General features: G+C 43.7%; 1 protein-coding gene across 1 annotated transcript in view; it reads right to left on the bottom strand.

Moving 5' to 3' along the window:
- The window catches only part of dph6 (diphthamine biosynthesis 6), a 58,545-nt gene that overhangs the window by 3,391 nt on the left and 35,377 nt on the right, over positions 1-19,777 (bottom strand). Inside the window, exons 13-14 of the mRNA XM_053434000.1 lie at positions 8,414-8,662; positions 1,852-2,236 (exon numbers count right to left, since the gene is read on the bottom strand). Of these exons, the coding sequence (XP_053289975.1) occupies positions 1,852-2,236; positions 8,414-8,662 (634 nt within the window). The remainder of the gene's footprint in view (positions 1-1,851; positions 2,237-8,413; positions 8,663-19,777) is intronic.

Below are 19,777 nucleotides of genomic sequence, written 5' to 3'. Positions count from 1 at the left end.
ATAAACCCATAGAGAATTATTATATGACTCTGTAATTCCCCTTTTAGTGTTTTTAGGTTTAGTGTCTTTTAGCTTATTATTTTAGTTTTGCAGCAAATCACTTTACAGCTCTGGTTCATTTCCTGCCCAGCAACAAACAGCAACTGTCAAATTACCATAATGGAGCATTTTGGTTGTAACCATATACTTTATTTGTTATGTTTGTTAATATAAATATTGTTCCATACTTACTGAATGTGTAAATGGGCAACTGTTTGTTAACCGAACTAATCCTACTAATAAATGGTGGAATCTGTCTATCACTTTTTTTATATTTCTCGACCATCGTGCATCTGATTGAAGACCAGAAAGGATCAGTTTGTAGAAACCATTACTCCCATCACACTGTTCTATTGTAACAGGGCCACGCATGTGAAAACCACTTCACTGCTGTGCTCACACCAGCTTGCTTCTGCTGGTTTTGGTGGAGCTGCGCGGGGCCTATCTTTGAGAGAACCTTTCTATCGTAAGTAACAGGTTGAGACAAGATGTTTAAAGGTTTCATTTGGAGCATATGTCATGTCTTTCAGCTGTAAATCCTGACGCAAGTAACCGGAGGAGGGATGGGGGGGGGGGGGGGGGGGGGGGGTTGTTCAGTCACATTCTGCTCCAGCCTTGTTGTCCGTCTGCCCGCTGACAGCAGCAGTTGCCAGGCTGAGCGCCAGAGGTGTTACTTTTCTTCCTTTGACTTTTTGGATTCATCACCCAATGAGCAGGGGCTGTGACCCGTGAAGACGCCCGTGGGGGGGGCTCCCAGGGCCGGGCTGTGCGTGCAGAGTAAGGTAACAGATTCCAGCTCGATGATGAGTCAGTAAATGGTTTTAGGGAAGTGGCCAGTGCAGCCTATAATCAACGACACACACATGTCAAGGGTAAAGATCTAGGTTGACTGTGCCCCAGAAAACCAATGAGCCATCGTACAGAGTACAAGGCTTCTATTTACAAAAACATCATATTATTCATACGAGAATCTCTTATTTAAAATGTACATTGAGAAATATTAATAATATCCTCTCGGTGAACTCTTCCATTTAAGATAATGACAAACAAAATAAATGACAAGCATAGTATATATCATGAAGCAATGCTCAATACAAATTATAAATATTCAGGCAACACAACAAATACTTCCTTTGTTCTGTCGCACACATCAACGCATATTCTTATCATTCATCACAGTTAACCCTAATTTCATATCCTCCATAAGATGAGTCGTGTCGAAGCTGAAGATGACAGTAAGATGGCTAGTTTGGCACGGATTCAAAAATGTTAATTGACTGCTCCGGCTTTTGATTTGACAAGTGAGCTCGTGTGATCGATGTGCACGTCGGCCCCGTTCCCCCTCGGAGAGAACATCTCTCAGGATGAAACAAATTCCTGCAGCACATATGTCTCGGTGAGAACCTAGAATCCTGGGAGCAGGAGATGGTGGCGTATAAAAGTGTAATGATGACAAAAGACTGCCAGCTGCTCGGGTTACTGTACAACAGTGCAGACACAACAAAATGACTTACAATAATTAAACACAGGAAGCGGCGGATATCCTCTGGAGAGGCTGCTCTCTGGAATACTTTATGGAGTTTACTTAACCAGCCTCAGCTCAAACTTTCTTTGAAAGGAGAGCGCAGAGAGAGAGACGGGCTGTCACTTTGTTTTCATTAATGCAGCGACGCTGGGGCCTCACTTCACGAGAGCGGTGGGCCTCAGAAGTGTAACCGCTCATTTAGGATGAATCCTCTTAATGCGTGTAAATATTTGACCGGTTTTTAAAAGCCCTGTGTGTAGTGTCTTGAGTGAGATACGCTGACGTACCTTTAATGATCTGCTGTGCCAGCGAGTGGCCGCGCTTGTAGAACACGCGGGCGCACAGTGGCACCAGCTCAGCATCCATCTTCTTCACGGCTTTCTTGAACGTGTCGGCGACTGCTTCCGTTACCTCCTGCACGTCCTTGACCTCCGGGTCATCAGCGGGCACGGCCAGGGAGAGGGAGAGTGACGCGCTGCCCTTGTCGGCGGACATCAGGGTGCAGCACTCTATGGACCCGCACGCCACCTTCACCGTCATGTGACAGGAAGTCCTCTCGGTGTAATCATCCTGGACGGCGGTTACGTGAAGCTCAACGGCTGCACCCTTGGGCAAGGCAGGTACAACAGCGACCAGTAGAGCAGGTTTGATGTCAGGTTGCCTCAACAAGTCCTGCAATGCACACAGATGGTATTCAAATGAACGGGCTGGTAAATTATATACACACACACACACGAGTCGCACACTAAAATCAAACGTGTGGCCCTCCTGCTGAGATCCATTCTGACCGCAGACACTCCTCCATCAACATTATCGTGAAAAAGGCGTCAAACAAATTCTACCACGCTGCACTAAGACGGACTTTCCACTCCGCAGACTGACAGGCTATCAATTAACTGGAGATTGGGAGGTGACCCTCGCTAATGATAGTGTACAAACAATCCTGAGAGAATCCATAATGCTCACGGCCGCTCGTCGGCTCCGAGCTGCATTTGCTGACATGACAGGTCCCATTTAAGATGACTCCTCACCTCTCTGAGAAGATCATTCACAACCTGCCACGGCAGCTTCGCCACAAACATCTTTAGTAGAAAACCGTCTCGATTTGTATCAACAGAGCCAAGAAATCCTCGTTATTTTCCTCTCCTCCTCCTCCTCTGGACCGAGGGGCCATTAGCAGCAACAAAATGTCTTGGAGCAGTGCTACAATGTGGCCCTCTAATAATACTTGGTTGTGGCTTCATCTGCTAATGGGAGAGAAATGAGTGTTTTATATAACCATCGTTTTCGGGTTGGAGTCGATAGGGCAAACACACTTAACCCCCTTTTCAGTCGGCTGGATCAATTTTCATCCACTTACACCCCACTTCGTAAGTGCAGAATAATAACAGGTTACTTGCATTTTATTTTGATATTCACTCACAAAACAAGAGAGAGAAATCATGGACGAGAGCGGCTGACGGCCTCTTTGTCCCTTCAGCTGACGGCTCGACGCGTCCCAGTCGGCCAGACTCGCTGGAGCAACACTTACCATCAGATTAAACTTGAGCAAATGCTTAATTGTGTATCAGCAGCTAACCTCTTGCCTTGGAGAGTGGAAAGAGGGGGGGGGGGGGCTTTAAGGTTGAGATTTCTTTACTCTGCCGATTCTGGAGAGAGCATCGAGCTGGCGGTGATCAACAATAACAATCACCAGAGCGGAGAACAATAGCCGTGTCGGCGCGGAGCTCTTAGCGTGTCAGACAAAGTGACAGCACACATACGTGTCCGATGCTTTGATAAATGTTATATTAGCACTTCTGGCGCTGGCTGGGGGAATTCTCCTGGAGGGAACTGCTCGTGCACTTGTCAATAGTGATTGAACATGGAGCAGAGAGCGGGAACTGGGGGCGGGGGAGAAGTGACAGGACGGGGGGGGCCCTGCTCAGCCAGGCTTAAAGGCCACCCTGCAGGCCCTGGGTGCCGAGGTACTGTACCCGAGCGGCTGTCCGCGAGGAGACCAGGGGATCCAGCACTCGGCTCCAGCCCCTGGCAGGACTTTCTTCTCACAGCACAGTTGCTGAGCTTTTTGTCAGAGCTGTCGAACAAGGTTACATCAGTATCTGTTTGTTTCTTTATTAATGTCTGCACCGAGACGTTACACTAGGTGGGGAAGTTTGTTCAGCAGTTCTGTGCAGCTGAATCTGCCAAAGGTGCATTATTGCGTGTGTGCGTGTGTGTGTGTGTGTGTGTATTTCTGCTGTTTTCAGACATGATCTCATGAAAATTTCGGGAATATCGGATACAGAGCATTTGGGGGAGGGGGGGGTGGCGCCTGAGTTTTCACTAAAAGTTCTCGAATCTCATTGTCTTTCCAACTTGACCTGTTCATCTCTGTCGTCTACGTGTATGCTTCCCCTTTTTCATCCTCAGATATTTGGGTTTTCTTTTTGTCTGATTCAGTTTTGTGTCTGTGGTTCATTGAAACGTCATCAAAACACCCACTGGGTTCTTCACATGGTTTTATTATTTAATTCTGACATGATCCTGCTGTATTTTCACATGGGCTCCCTGGACATTTGTTTTACTGGCGAGCTGACAGGAACGATGATTATCTGGGGGTCAGTGCATGTCCGAAAACATTCACACTGTGGTCAGAGCTCCATCACAGTGTTTCCCTGCCAGTAGAAAGAGAGGGGGGGGGGGGGGGGGGGGACGCTGGCTGATATCCTGACCAGAAATCATTTGTTAAATTAAGCCAATAAAACACAAACTTTGATATACGATGGAGCTTAGTGCTGGAGTGGCAAGTTCACAGGGCAGGAGGGTGGCAATGGGAGTGTGTGTTTGTGTGTGTGTGTGTGTGTGCGTGTGCAAACACTTAACACAATCCATCTCATTACTCCATTTTCCCTCCGTTGCAGGGCGTGCAGCCGTTCTCCCAGTGCTTTCTCACTCCGCAGGCAGCAGGTAAACGCATGAAGTCTAAATCTGCTTGGCTCAGCTCTCCACGCTGATGGGGTGTGACCTGCCTCTTCTTATGTTTGTTTTCTTTCTCCCCACTTTCCTCCCTCTCACTCGCGCCCATGCGCCCGGAGCGTGCGGCGGGGGCAGGATGGCTGAGAGGCGTAAAAGCCGAACGGTAAACACGGTAATAAGGAAGTGGTGTAAAGGCGAGGAACAGCGGGGAGCTGATGGGACTGCGCTGCTTAGCCAGTTCCCCTACATTTCCTGCCCAGCGGGACACCTCCAGCATGTGGCTCTATGTCTCAGCACTTACTGTAGCGCTGTCAGCCTGCTGTAATATCCCCTCCCGTTCACTCTCCTTTCTCCAGATTCCACTCTGAAGCTCATCAGATTGTTTGTGTAAATGAATCACACGGGGTCGAGTCCGTGGGGTGAGGAGGAGTTTAAGAATGAGGCCATTAAAAAAACATGGCAGAGGCCAAGATAGCTGCAAAAAGTCCGAAGTAAGCAGGAGAGAAATAATGACGAGAGGGTTTTACTGTGGTATTCAGGGGAGAAACTCTCCACACTGCAATTTCATTACCGCTGCAAAGATGTTTCCACCTTTGTCCATTTGTTTGTTTGTCAGCAGGATTACGCAGAAACTACCAAATAGATTTCCACAAAACTTGGTTGAAGGACAGGACATGTTCCAATAAAGATCCCCATTAAGATTTTGGTGCGGATCAAATAATTATTTATGAGTTAAGCTGCTTTCAGACACACACACTGAACTCCAGAGATCTTCCGGACATTCTCCGGAGGGGCTGTATCTGAGTAAGAACCTCCGGACTTACTATGGTCTTTCCTGGGCAAGTCTCACAGATCCACAGGATTCACCACAAGCAGTAATGAAAATAGAAACATAACTTTCTGATCCAACATTTGGCGTGGATCTGAATCAGGGGCGGATCCTGAATTTGTTTTTTTTTACTGTCTTTAACATTGTAAAGGGGGCGTTTTTCAACATTTCTGTTAATTTCTCAAAAATAATTAATGTATATTGATGAAAACACAGACATCTAAAGTGGACAAAAAATTATGAGGGTGTGAAATTTGATGCAGATCCAAATAAAAAACCCGGATCTAGTGAAGTCAGATCTGGTTTCATACTGGGACTGTTGGGCCTCCAGGTGTCCGCTCCACTGACTGCAATTCTATTTACTATTAATTTCAATTGACAATCGTGTCAACACTACCAATCATTTCTTGAAAAAAAAAATTCCCACATTTCATAAATGTAGCGCGCTTAATAATAATTTTCCTCTATGACACCTTTTCAGAACCTGTTATTGCAACACAGAGAGATGTCTGTTTAACATTTATTGACTTATCACATCAACATCTCCATGTTCATCAAACCCGTCGCACACACGCAGACAAACAGGCTCTTTGTGGTTTAATGCACCGTAAATGCAATTTCACACTTGTGGAGACTCCAGTCTGCTCCCAATTAACCCTGCGAGCTTCTTCATCCACCTGATTAGATAAATTATCAACGCACAACAACAACATGGCTTCACACACGGGCTCAGCGCTGGCGTTTCCGTCATAATGCACTTCACCCGTTTGGCGGATGGAAATATAACAGGTACGACACTTATCTGTACCTAAGAGTGCAAGGCTACATAATATAAAATGTCTTCCACAACTGAGCCTGATATTACAAATTGTGGCCATAGTTTCCTTAAAAGCCAAAATGTGATGATAACACATTATAAATAAGACTTTTGGGACAAATTATGAAATTAGAAAGAATAAGTTCAAGTGTAAATATGCAGTTTAATTACTAATTAACCAACTAACTCAAAATAAAATTCAATATAACGCATTTAACTTCTTTAAACTACACTGCGACAGTTAAAGACTGAATAAAACAACTATATGGTATAATGTTTAAATCAAATTTTTAGTTTAATTTGGCACTTTATATTTACATTTACACGTAACAGATAATGATGTAGCAACTATCCTAATTACATGTTTAGGGTATTTACATTTTGTGTACTCAGCCCTATTTTCATGTATTTCTCTGCAGCTTCATTTCTGAAGAAGACTTCTATATGAAGTATTAGGTTACTAACTCGGAGAGTAGATTTGCGTCGGCAGTGTGTTTGAATGGATCCCCACACAAAGCTGCTTGTGAATGAAGGTGGAACAGGTGGAAACTATGTTCTAACTGTTCTCTGTGGGAGTTTTGTTACCAGTGTTTGACCCGAGTTAAACATCGTAATTACAGTCAGTTCAGATGAGCACCGGTGCTGTGGATAATCCCCCCCCCCCAGGCTGAGAGCATCTCACCATGTTTAGGATAAAACACTCACCACAGCTGCTCTCTCTCTCTCTCCCTATCTTTACCTGTGCATCTGCACCTGAAGGGAAAGAGAGTGGCACGTTTAACAGCTGAGCCTGGAAGGCCGACCGAGACAATTTACCTAATTAAGTCAAAGTGAGGTTGGGTTTGTCACCCAGCACCTAAACTCAATCTGGAAGCCTTTCGGAAATTAGACATGGTCTCCCCATAGAAATACTGGGTTATGCAAAGGAGTAGTGTTGATTCTTCTGAAACCCCACGTGGAAGCAGAGCAGATGGGCGATGTTGTCCACCTCCAGTGACCTCTGACCCTAAGCTTTGCCTCTAGGTAGGCCTGTTATCCAAACAACCCAATCTACATGCTAAATTGATTCTACGCTTTCAGCACTTCAAAACTAGAAGGGCACTTGGAGAGCGAATACCTCAACGCCTCATCTTGCCATGTTTAAGAAATCGTAGAAAAATGTCGGCCCAACCCATTGATCCGCATCTGCTCCAAGATTTGAAATTCCTTTACCGTAACAAAGCACTTCCACCAAATAACGCAGAAAGCGGTTGAGTGTTTTGGGGATTTATCCTGCTAACTTACAAACAGAGAAGCAAATGAGAACAAATGAAAACATCCCCTCCAATGCAGACGTTAAAAGAAGTGTGTCATATAAATTCACAAAAAGTTACCAGTTCTGAAACCCATTGAATGTATTTAAAGTGGAATTTTGGAATGAACATTTAAAAGGTTTAGAAAATATGACTTCTGGCATTAATATTATACATTTAGATTTCCCTTCACTGCTTTACTTTTGAGGAAGTGACACAAAGTTGACATCCACTCCGCAGTCTTTAACACCAAGCGCACAGAGCCACATGTTGGAGGTGGGCTCCTGACGCTTTTCCCCGAGGCCCTGCTCCCGTGGCGAGACAGATTATTGTGGGAGGAGAAGGGCTGCCAGGGGAGACTGGTGCCCCCGTTAGACGCGTGGAGGCAGGGGTTGTAAGCTGGGGCGGCGGAGTGGAGGGACGGATGGAGGGAGGGAGGTGGCAGGAGAGAGGGGTGGAGAGGGGGATAAGCTGCTTGGAGAGTTGAACGGAGCTCCAAAACGGTGTGTGGGGGCAAAGGATTAGGGCGGCTCTGAGGAAGACATCTGCTTCTGTGCCGAGCTCCACATTATCAAAGACACCAGCGTTTCCCACATCATCAACTTTTCATGAGCGCGCTCGCTGGTAAATATCAGTCGCTGCGGCTCGGGTCCCGAGGGGACGAGAGGGGGCAAGGAACTTTCGCTTATTTCACAACAACACAAATCTGAAAGGGCCTCTCTGAAAAACTTAGATACATACGAGTTTCTCCTCTTTGACTTATTCACTGAAGCAAGGATCTCACTGTCTTTTAATCCATTAAACATGTGTTTATCCTATGTGGGTGTAATATCGTATTATGAGTATGATCAATATTTCCTCTGCATCTATAATAAATCAGCCAGACGTAGCTCCTCTCCTTAACAACTGGCACATTTTTCATTAAACAGAACTCTCACTGCACACGGGCTGACCTGCTCCTCCTCCGCGGCCGTCAGCATGCGCTCCCAAACAGCTCGGACCACGGGGATGTCTTGACGTCTCGTGGTGTAGCAGTGAGCCTGGACGACATGAGCCAGAGTCAAGCTGCTGATCACGGCCTCCAGAACCTTCTCCACGTGGCTGAAGGACAAGTGGGCCTGCCCCCTGGTGCCGGCCTTCATCAGCTGCAGGGTGCACGGCACCAAGGCAATTTGGCCTGCGCAGAAAACGGACTCATCTACCTGGAGAGAAGAAGACAGAGGGAAAACACAGCGTTGAGACCGATTTTAATTTAATTTAACTTTAATTAAATTAGTTTTAGAACTACCCTCTTAGATAAAGTAAAGTAGACAATTATAAACTTGAACATTGAGTTGCTGTTCAATCAGAAAATGAGCTGTCAACATCCTAATTTTGTTTAATTAATAAAATAAAGGACAATATTCATCAGCGAGGTGTTATAATCAAATTAGCATTAATTAAAATCTTACGTTTAAGTAGCAGTGCATTAATTAACAAGTTCCACCTCTCCTGTTTTTCAGCATCTTATCACCAACAATTTTCATTTCACAGTTATAAAGCGAGCAGGTATCCTGCTAGAAGCCTGCCAATGCATCTCCATGTCACCGATGTTATTTATGAGCATAATTAACTACGTGATAATAGGCTCAATTCTCTGTTAAATACCTTGAGTGTCTTGAAAAAAAGAAAAATCTATCTGTTTAATGCAGAGAGGCGACTTGGGATGAGGTGTGACATTAAGGAGGTCAGGTCTTTAGAGACCCTTGGAGGCTGGAGGGTATTAGCACCGGACACTAGCTGCTGGTCAATGCAAACAGATGCTGGTGACATGTTGACAAGCCCCGGCCAACGCAGGGACCCAGATCCCATGCAGATGTCCAGGGAGGATCAAGGGAGCTCTCAATCAATTGATACATGGCCCGAGACATGATACTTTGCTAATTAGCAAAGACACAGCTTAGGGTATCATGTTTCACGTTGAGGTTACCAGGGTTAAAGTAGAATACAGGTATTAGTTAAGAGTAAGCTCTTAACCAAACCTCTTTGCACACTAATATCAAACAATGCATCTAATATAAATCTGCACAGTTGGTGGCAGGAATCGACTGCATACACAAAAGGACGACACGTTTCCATTTCCTCCCACTGTCCAGAAATGAAGCCAAAATATCCTGGTTACAATCCCTGCCATCTTGCAATGATGACATCATCAGGAGCCTGCACAGTAGGGATCGTGGAGATGTTGGCAAGGTCCCACCAAAACATATGCTCCACGGATCAAGAGTCAGTTTTTTACAGCATCAAATAACTAACTGTCCAGTGCATAACTCAGCCAACACCCAATTTTGTATTAAAGATTCATGAAATATATCCTGGGTATATAAGTCATGAAAATGGCTCTTAACAAAGAAGTTCCTGGATCAGCACCAAATTTAAATGGGTTCTTCTGCCACACCGTATCCTTCCAACAAGTTTCGTAGTAATCTGTCCAGTAGTTTTAGTGAACAATTTCCAAATAAACAAACACATGGACAGGGGTGAAAACATACCCTCCTTGAGAACTTGGACATGCGTCATATGGCCAACCACCAGGGGGCAATCGAGACGCTTTGGCTTCGCTTTTGGGGAGCCGTAACGCTGTCCATCTTTATATACAGTCTCTGATCAGACCCAGCTTCTTCAGAATAGGAAGTGAATACAGGATAGTGGAAGTGTGTTAGATCTCTTTCTGATTGGACAGCAAAGAAGAACAAGGTGCTAGCTACACAGTGCTAGAGGGAGGACATGACGGGCGTGGTTATTTCCGATGGATGAAGTGAGGACGAGCAAGAGAGGGGACGAAAGGCAGGAGATAAGGCCCTCGCTGCTTTCAACCAGTACGGATCAATCACCGCATCATTTACCTGCGAGCGGGATCAGCCCGAGAGCCTGTGTCACTACGTCTGCCTCCCGTAAAAGCCAGATTCCCACACATCAACAACAAATTGGCATTGGCATTTCATTTACGAGCCATCGAAATGCCATCATATCCAGTCCAACAAAGAAGAGCTCCATCAGGTTGGACGCAGGGCCGTAATCCTTTAACAAGCTTGTCCCAATGAAAAGCCAGAGCTCCATTTTGAATTCATAAAAGGTCGGGTACCATTTGTCGATTTGAATATCAAAAGGGACTCGCGTGGGGCCCCTTGACTGTTAAAGGCAGACTCCCATAGCTTCCACCAAGCAGGTGTGTGATGATCAATTATTAAGGATCCCACTCTGGTTACTCTTAGTGGGAGGTGGAATTGGGGATTTGGGGGTTTGCGGCAGTGGGGGCACATCTTTCTGTAGTGAACCTGGATGGGGGGGAGAGACAGTGGCGAAGGCAGAGCGAATACTATTTACATAAAATTAACAGTTCAAAAGAATGAGTTCACACACCAATCAAACTTGTTAATTGACTGTCAATGGTGTGTCCCTGAATATACAACACAACTACATTATTCATCTTTGGCTTTGACAGGAAAGACAGTCCAATTTGCATGGGCGTTCTCAACGTGATCAACAACCACAATGCCACATGCATTTTTAATAGGCGGGAGATGAGATTCTTTAATATTCATAAGGGTCAAACAACTGCGTATGACATTAAACTTTCTATAACAAGGTAAGTATTTTTCAAATGCTAACCTTAGCGGTCTAAACGGCCCACAGAGAGAAGGGAAGAAGTCTTACAGTGCTCATATTGAATCAATAATGCACGTCCATGTTGCTTTATTACTGTGCTTCTGTTTCTTAATAATATTTGATATTTGCTGGTATAATTCAAAGGCTTTTTTTTAGATATTTCATCTTTTATAAATAGACTCTTAAGGCAAAAATGTACTGTTATATCCTCAATCGGTTTTTCAGAGGAATACACAGTGGGTGTGCAAGGATTATGATGATGATGATGATGATGATAGGAGCTATATGTCAATATCAATATTTGATATTTGAGTTATGTTGTCGAGATGATGTCAAAACAGTCACTGGCTCCAAAGTTCGTTTGTGTTTCATCTTTTCTTTCCACGTGTCAGATTTCATTTTTTCTTCCTTCAAAATAAAATCATTACTCCAAACATGAAAACTGTGAACAACAATCTCTTGCTCCACGAGATCCATGATAGGCATCACCATGGAGACACAATAAACAATAATAGTGAATCTTAACAATAAAAAAAAAATCGACTTTGACAGCAACATCAAACTAATCTTTTAACAGGCCCTCAGCCGAACGCACATCCAATCAGCCGTTCTATTTTTACATTAACAACGCTGGTTCTCGCCTTTATGCTTTATCGACCTTTATTTCATGGCTAAAACACCATCATTTCTCTAATAAACCCAATGACATACCAAAAGGTCACCAACCTCAAAGACATCCTCTGTCCATCTCCGTGAGCTGCAGACAGTAACATATATGTAAATGTACTCAGGAAGCGCCTGCCTGTGTCCGCTTCCAGCCCTTGACGGTGTCTCATTTCAGGCTGGTGTGTCTGAGGTGTTTCTAATTGCATTTTTTTTTTTGTCAAGGAGCTCCCAGAGATGACCAGACAGTGCTAGACTGTATTCACATTGGTGTTGGAGCCCTCTGGGCCCCCAGCGCGTCGAGGACGTCTCCAAGTGTCATTAGCCGAGCTCTCCACCGGTACACATGAACTGGGCGAAGCCGGGATAAAAGGACCTGGTATTGACGAACAGTCAGGTTTTGCTGCCCGGTTCCAAGGACAGGGAGAGGTGGAAACTGCTCCAGAGGTCCTATCAGATATGCTAATGGTCACATTTCTCCCCATTGAGACCTCATGCATAATTTAAACAGGAAAATGATAATACAAAGCCTTTACAAAAAGGTTGGATTAATATGGTGTAACTTTTCCCGCATGCAAGGACACATGTAACTAAGCTAAAGGGGTAATGGCTGTACAGTATCAGAGCGGGTAATTCCATCCAAAATGTAATTAGTATTTGTGATAGGTCCTTTTTACATGGTCTCAAACTGCTCTTAAATAACATCAAAATGTCGACTTATGTAACAAATCTTTACTTTTCTTCTCTTCTAGAGATTCGAGGACTGTTGATTATGTCGCAACATAAATATTTGCAACACTTCCTGTACCTGTTTCAAAGTAAAAGCATTTTCTGTTAGCTGAATCCATTCATTTCTTTGAACAAGGTTTTGAAGGTTATCGTAGGACTGAAAGATGCTAGGCTTCGACCCGTACTGTGCTGGCATTACGTTGAGTGCAAAGACCGACATTTGTTTGAGGAGATACACGCAGCAGATCCGAGGCCTCAGTACCACGCGTCTCTCAAGCAGTGTGGACCGGGCTTTACAGGATTTGAAACAGGCCCTGTGGTGCCAAAGGTAAGATGCAAAGCTCTCCTCTGTGACTGGGTCCCCTTGCATTACGTTGAATGTGACGACGGCAAGTGTCAACAGCGAGATGGAATTCCTTTGTCGTGTTTCAGGTGAATCACCAGGAAGCTGTAATCACAGCTGCCTGATCAGCCTTGAGGGGCACGTCACTTGAGAGGGCGTCCAGACAGCTCTTCAGTCCAGGCTTGATGCCGTCTTTTCTTCTTACTGCCCCCTTCAATCTTCAGAACCAAGACAATGCTGTAAACAGCCTGGAATCCATTCACAAGGTGAGACGCTCACATCCCTGAGCTCTGTGTGCTCACAGCACCGTCGAGGACTTTGGGTTATTTGGGCTCAGATACCTGCTGCTGATTACATTTGATTGATGGAGCTTGTTTAGAAACCTCTTCTGACACTTATAACGGTGGAACTTTCATTAGTAACTTATCGTGCTTACATACAGACTATGAGATTTCAGGGATCTTATAAGTCACAAGCCACACAGGGCAACACAGATCGAATGTACTTGCTCAATGAGACGACTTACTGAATCGCAGGCTGCAACACAAGTCAATATATGAGAGTAAAACATCATCAGCGTACATTATACAACTGCTGAACGTAAAAACATTCAACGACAGTGTCACACTGATCAGTACAAGATTTTTCTCCAGCATTCTTATTGGTTAGTTAGCAGACGTAAGTAGTGTAGTAGCTGTAGTCACATTACGAGATAATTAGCCGAAATTTCTAGAAACTCTATTAATTGTGTTGCGGATATCACGTGATTTTCTTGACAAGACACAGGCACCTGCTCTCATCGCCGAAACCTTCCTTGACATCATCGCCCGTGTCTTCTAACACGTATGACACCTCTTTGTTCTCACATGGGATCCTCCGGCCTGCCAGGGAAAGTCCGCAGATAATCCAAATGCTCTCACTCGGACATTTGGTTTCACATATTTACATCCTGCAGAGAAAGTGTGGATAATCTCTGGACTTCAGACAGCAGCCTGGGCTACATTCATTTCAGATACTCACTAAGTCTTCCTTGGTCAATCACTCACCCAGTCTCTTTGTGTCACTTTCCCAGTCAGTGTTAATCACAGACTCTTTATGATTTATATGGTCCTTAATCTATTCAGCCACTTCTTCAGTCATTCACTGTCAGTCACTCATTCATTCGCTCTTTACAAAGGCATGAGGGGAGAAGTCCATCAATTTGATATTTTATGTTTGTGTACATTGACTATTGTTCAGACTGCACGAGTTGGTTGAGTGTTTACTGTATATTTTAAGTGGCGGATACGATTGTGTATTTGGACTAAATGGGCCTTTTTCAAAAGTTTTCAAAGGCTGATGGGGGAGGGTAAAAATGTTGCTTGAAAGACGTGTGATTTTCTTTAAATTATTCTAAAGCTCTCGTTTGTTTACAATAAAACAACGTGTTTTATAAAGGGACTGCCAAAGAGTAATTTATAATCACAAGATTTTGAAATAAATATTTCCTAAATGATGCGTCAATAGCTTAGCACTTAGTATGTGTAGGGTTTAAACTTGCAAGTATATCTCCATTGAAAAAGATAAACTAATCATATTGCCAGTATTTTACTATTTAACTGTATTTAAAAAAAGCAGCAAACTGTAAATTACAGCAACAAGAAAACACCATATGTTGGCGCCCCAGCAGTCACATCTTTACCAGTTAAGATCTTTTGAGACCTGTTTACAGCCTCACTGTGGAGGGTAGGGGTAAATGAGTGATTTAAAACTCACAGCTAAAACTTTAAGATTATTTTTTGAAAGTTGAAATGATGTGTGTGAGCAGCACTGGGTCAGATCTACACCCAGGAAGTCTGCTTTTACAGTGGATTCTGGATTGAAATCTAAATTAGTAATATAAACTGTTCTAAAATGGTGTGACATCACTTCTTCCACTTTTAATCTCTTATGGAACATTCCTAATATATGTGACAAATCTCCAAACTTGGGTCTTCTTCTTTTCCTGAATATTTTAGGGTTGGCAAACAGCTCAAGATGGTGGAAAATGTAGGGATCAAAAAATAAAAAAGCCCCCAAAAAAACTGAGGTTGAAGTTTTGTAGAATGTGTTTAAGTGCATATATTATTTCTGCGTTGTGTTGGGGATTTGATGTGCAACGGCTGTTTAATCCTTGTGTGGTGGATGGCAGTTTGTCAGGGCTGTGTGCTGTGATTTCATCTCGCACTGGCTTCAAGTCTGTGGGGCTCTTTCAGCATTAGCGCATTCAAAGCAGATCACGTCTGGGAGTGGGAAATGATAAGAGATGGGCTCATGTTGTGCCGCGCCCTGAGGAAATCCTGCCTCTTCTGACACCTCATTTCTACAAATACAAACCTTTCAGGAGAACCACAACCTCGCTCCCCTCTGCCGAATCTCTCCCCGCGTTCGGCTTCTCGTTTAAGGCATCGTCGGAAAGGGGGGGAGGGAGACATTTGCCTTTTTATATTTCCTCCTTTTTCTCCCTCTACTATCTCAATTTTTTCCTCCTCCTGTTTGTGCTCCAGTTTGAGCCTAACCCTTGTATGCTCAACTGTCACAGAAAATCAGTGTTACTTAAACGGCGACATAAATAGCCGTATGAAGTGCACAGAGACAGACAAGTGTAGGTTATTCCTGAATGCACTCTCTCGGGTCCATAACTCTACATTCACTCACAAAATGAACCATAAGCATCCGATCAAAACACATGGTTGTTACGTTGACAAATTTAAAAAGAACACTTAGGACACGCGACTGTAATGAGCCATTGTTGAGGCAACGTGTGGTCAGTCTGAGGCAGGGACACTGGCCTTTTCCCCCACCCCCCACCTTCTGTATGCTTACGTCTATTTTATTCTATTGTGCCTGTTATGTCTGCCCACGACGTGCCCATTTCATAGACACTGAACCGTGTGGAGGAGTAACACTGTCATGTCAGCTCTGGTCAACTTTGTGTTGGTCAGGAGCTGCCGCTCAGTAGTATGACCAAGGTCAGGGGAGACTGACTGGACGCTCGGGGACACATGTGAATAATCAGAAAAAAAACTGAATAAATAAATCCTTCAAACATTCAGAGAAAAACATTTTTTTTTACATCAGATATATTGTTTTGATACATTTTTGCCTGGTTGTAGTGTTGTTCTTGTGAAAAAGTTATGATGTTTAAGTGTAGAAATTAGATCAAATTTAAAAAAAAAATACTAAAAACTGCTGTTTATAAAATGGTTTGTCGCTCTGGAACATCGTGCCCCATCAGAGCTGGGCTGTGGGTGGAGAGGGACGGAGGGGCATGGGTTTTCATCGCGCTAGGCAAAATGCCCCTTCTGCCTTCAACTGTCCCGACATCACATCTTTTGACAAATTGGTTGTGAGGCTTTTACGTCTGATGCACATATCGCAAAAATCATTTCTGCCAAGCTTCCTCTATGACCTGCCCGTGGGACATGACAAGCCCCTCCACGCATCGCTCTATCAAACCGAATCTTTCCAGGACAATGCAAATTATGACAAATTCCATCATCCTGCATTATGCGCTTTCCCGCTAATCTCCCTAATTCGAGAGAATCGGGAGGGTCTCGCTGTTTCAGCTGAGGGGCATGTTGTCTGATTGAATGATGCTGAAGCTGCAACACTCAACCCCCGTTCTCTCTCCCTTCCCAGCTGTGACCATCTCCGTCTCTTCTGTCTTTACACATTTTTCATATTTCATGTGAGGCTGCGTCTCTCACTCCGGCTGGTAATGGAAGCACTGACTTAACCTGGGCACAAAAGAATGATGTCAACACGAGACGCCGCGGCACCACCGCTGCAGTGTGACTGTCACTTGTGCCGACGCGGAGCAAGTCTGGGCCTGATGTGAAGGATTGGACCGCGGTTAAAAAGAGTCGACTCTGGATAAGACAGTGTGAATGACTAAAAACAAACCAGCCTGTGACCCAGTGACATGAAACTACTGATCCAGGGAGGAGGACTACAAACACACAGACACACACACACACAAATCCTTTCTCCCTTTGCTCGTAACAGACGCAACACGTAGCTCAGTGTCCAAAAATTAAAGATTGAAAAAAAGACAAACTAAAACTGAAAGATGAACTAGACCGCACAGAAAATTGCAGAGAAGAGCAAAAAAAAAGACGTGTAGTACCCTGTCATCTCAACAGATGGCAGTATGGCTGCATTAAAAGGGCAGCTGGGTTATCAGCAATCCTGTACATACACACAAAGTCCTTTCAGTCCACGGACAGGCTGGCTAGACAGCATCAAAGTCTCCACGGATTTTCGTTTTTTCCTTTTCTTTTTTCAAAATGCTCGCAAAAAATAGCACCACTGAAATCCAGATGTATGGAGGAGCAAGAACAAATGATTTATAGAAATAATATGTGATAATGTTTGGGGGTTACGTCACAATACCTATTTATTATTGTCAATGAATACTAAAAAAACGATTAATAAAAGTTAAATGAAATATCAGAAATAACCGAAAACCCAGACTATCCATACAGGAAATACTTTAGAATTATTAAGTGTTACTTTATTGGAAATATGTACCAGACGTAATAATAGTCTCACTATAGAAAAACGATAAAATACAATATGCAGCAGATGTACTGAATCCCTGCAGAAAAATATAGAAAATATTAACATTTTTTTTATAAGTGCATCAAATTCAACTCAATAAATTCTGACATGTGGAAAATATTGTGTACTGTATATTACACTGGATGAACTCTTAACACCAACGTCTCATCTTCATTACATTACCTCTAGACTCGCGGGGCATGACATTCCCTCACATAATAAATCTATAATATCAATAATAAATATATATCAAGAGTGAACATGCTGATATGTCCGCAGTAAAGAAAAAAACACAGGAGGCTGTATATAATTCATCTGTAGCCGTTTTCTGCCTCAGTAGTGAATGCTTTGATGACAATGGCATTTGAAAAATGAATGACCCAGGTTAAAAGTTACTGCTCAGAAGAAATGCTGCGCATGAAATTTATGGCGAAGCGAGAGGCCAAAAGTAAAATGGAATGTAAACGCTAACTCTTCCCTGAACCTGTGGTCTTTAAATAAATGAGGATGGAGTGGCCATGCTCGTCCCAACACACTGTTGCATGTGGATGTGATATTCGTTTCTCCTCACTTGTAATGTCGGCAACTAATGCAACTACACAAACATAAGAGAGCGTCATTATTATATGAATTATCTATAATAGCTGTTTCCTCAAATACAAGATCTGCAGCAGTCAGTAGGTGAATCTGCTGCAGTAACAAGATCGTTATTGTTACAAAGCACCAGCTTGTTGGTAACACATCACTCATGTCTCCCCTTCATTACTTATTTTGTGTTATGATACCAAATTGTTCAAGTAATAATATTTTATTTATTTAAACATATTTTCCTAAGTTAAACTAAATTATTTTAAACTCCCCTGATGTTTGTGTGTCTGCTGATTTAGATGAGACGATTATTGGTAAGAGTCAAATGTTGTATTGGTCGGTGTGTGTGTGTGTTATTGTGTTTGTGTCCCTGTGTTTTGTCTGCATTTGCCACATGTGTATATTTCACAAGGAGCATCTTCCAGTCCCTCCCCATTTGGATGTTTTTGAGTGCATGTGTGTGCATGTGTGTGTGTGTGTGTGTGTGTCTGTGTGTGTAGGCGTGCGTGTGTGCAGGCCCTGTCAGCTATGCCCTCTCGTCACTGCAGGGGGAAGAAACACACCCGGGCAGCTCTGAATATAGTGGCTAGTTACCATAGTAATGGGATGGTCATACGTCTCTCCCCTCTCCGACAGTGATGGGAGTGGACAGGACACGCCGCCATGCTTTTTATCTATGCATCTGCTATTCAGTTATTTCATTCTGCATATAAAAAGCCAAGGCGAGCCACCTCTCCTCCTTCACTACTCAAACAGAGGGGTGAAACGGGAAGTAAATAGTTGGATACGGGGTAATAATTCACACATGGGACTGCAAATAATTGATGTGTTTTGACTGAGTGTTTGTGATTGCGATTGTAATAGCGCGAGTGTCTTGGCAGATATCAGCCGCGCTGGGATCTGCACATGACGCGTTTCAGATGCCTTCCTGATGTCTCTGAACCATTCACCCCGCCAACTGCTCATCAGCAGTGACAAAGTGAGAAGCAAACAAACATGTGCACACACGCAAAAAACCACACACACTAACACACACACACACACTAACACACAAACACACACACACAATCTCTCAAAAAGCATCTACTGCATAAACTTATAAGGATCGATCAAATAATCACAACGACAATCATGATTTTTTTATAAATAATCAGAGGTGAGAGATTCTTATATAATCCAGATGTTTACCATTCAATACTAACACCGAAGAGTGTGTCTCTTGAGACGTCCTGTTTAACAATGATTTCATGGCACATGTCCACCTGTCTGTCCATGCATGACACAAGACACATGTTTACATATAAACACAAACACCTGCATATTTTTCTTATTATATTATTTCTATATGATATAGTAAATATTGCATCTATTCTACCTTGATCTCTCTACATTGCTTAGTATGCATAACTAGGATTTGTGCATGTATGTGACTGGGGAGGTGGGTGATGGCTGTGACTATCCTGTCTCTGCTTCCTATAGCTTGTTGACATGAACCAATGCAGTCAGGCACCAATAATACATGAAGAGCTGTTCAAAGGCAATTAGGATCAGTTGTCAGGGCCGGGCCCATTAATGAGTGGGAGTGTGGCAGGGGCCGGGGCAGAGGCACAGCACCGGCAGTAGGCGAGCGCCTGAGAGCCGATGCACTCTGACAGATCCAGTCCTTCCCCTGTCCTCGCCTGGTACACGCTGATACCAGCCTGTGCCCACGTGGTGCCGCGGCGGCAGTGGAAGTGGCGGTGCAGGATAATGTAACAAAGAAACG

Source organism: Pleuronectes platessa, chromosome 11, assembly GCF_947347685.1.
Source record: "Pleuronectes platessa chromosome 11, fPlePla1.1, whole genome shotgun sequence".
Taxonomy (NCBI): domain Eukaryota; kingdom Metazoa; phylum Chordata; class Actinopteri; order Pleuronectiformes; family Pleuronectidae; genus Pleuronectes; species Pleuronectes platessa.
The sequence above is the reverse complement of the archived record's forward strand: the minus strand, read 5'-3'. Positions and strand labels throughout refer to the sequence as shown.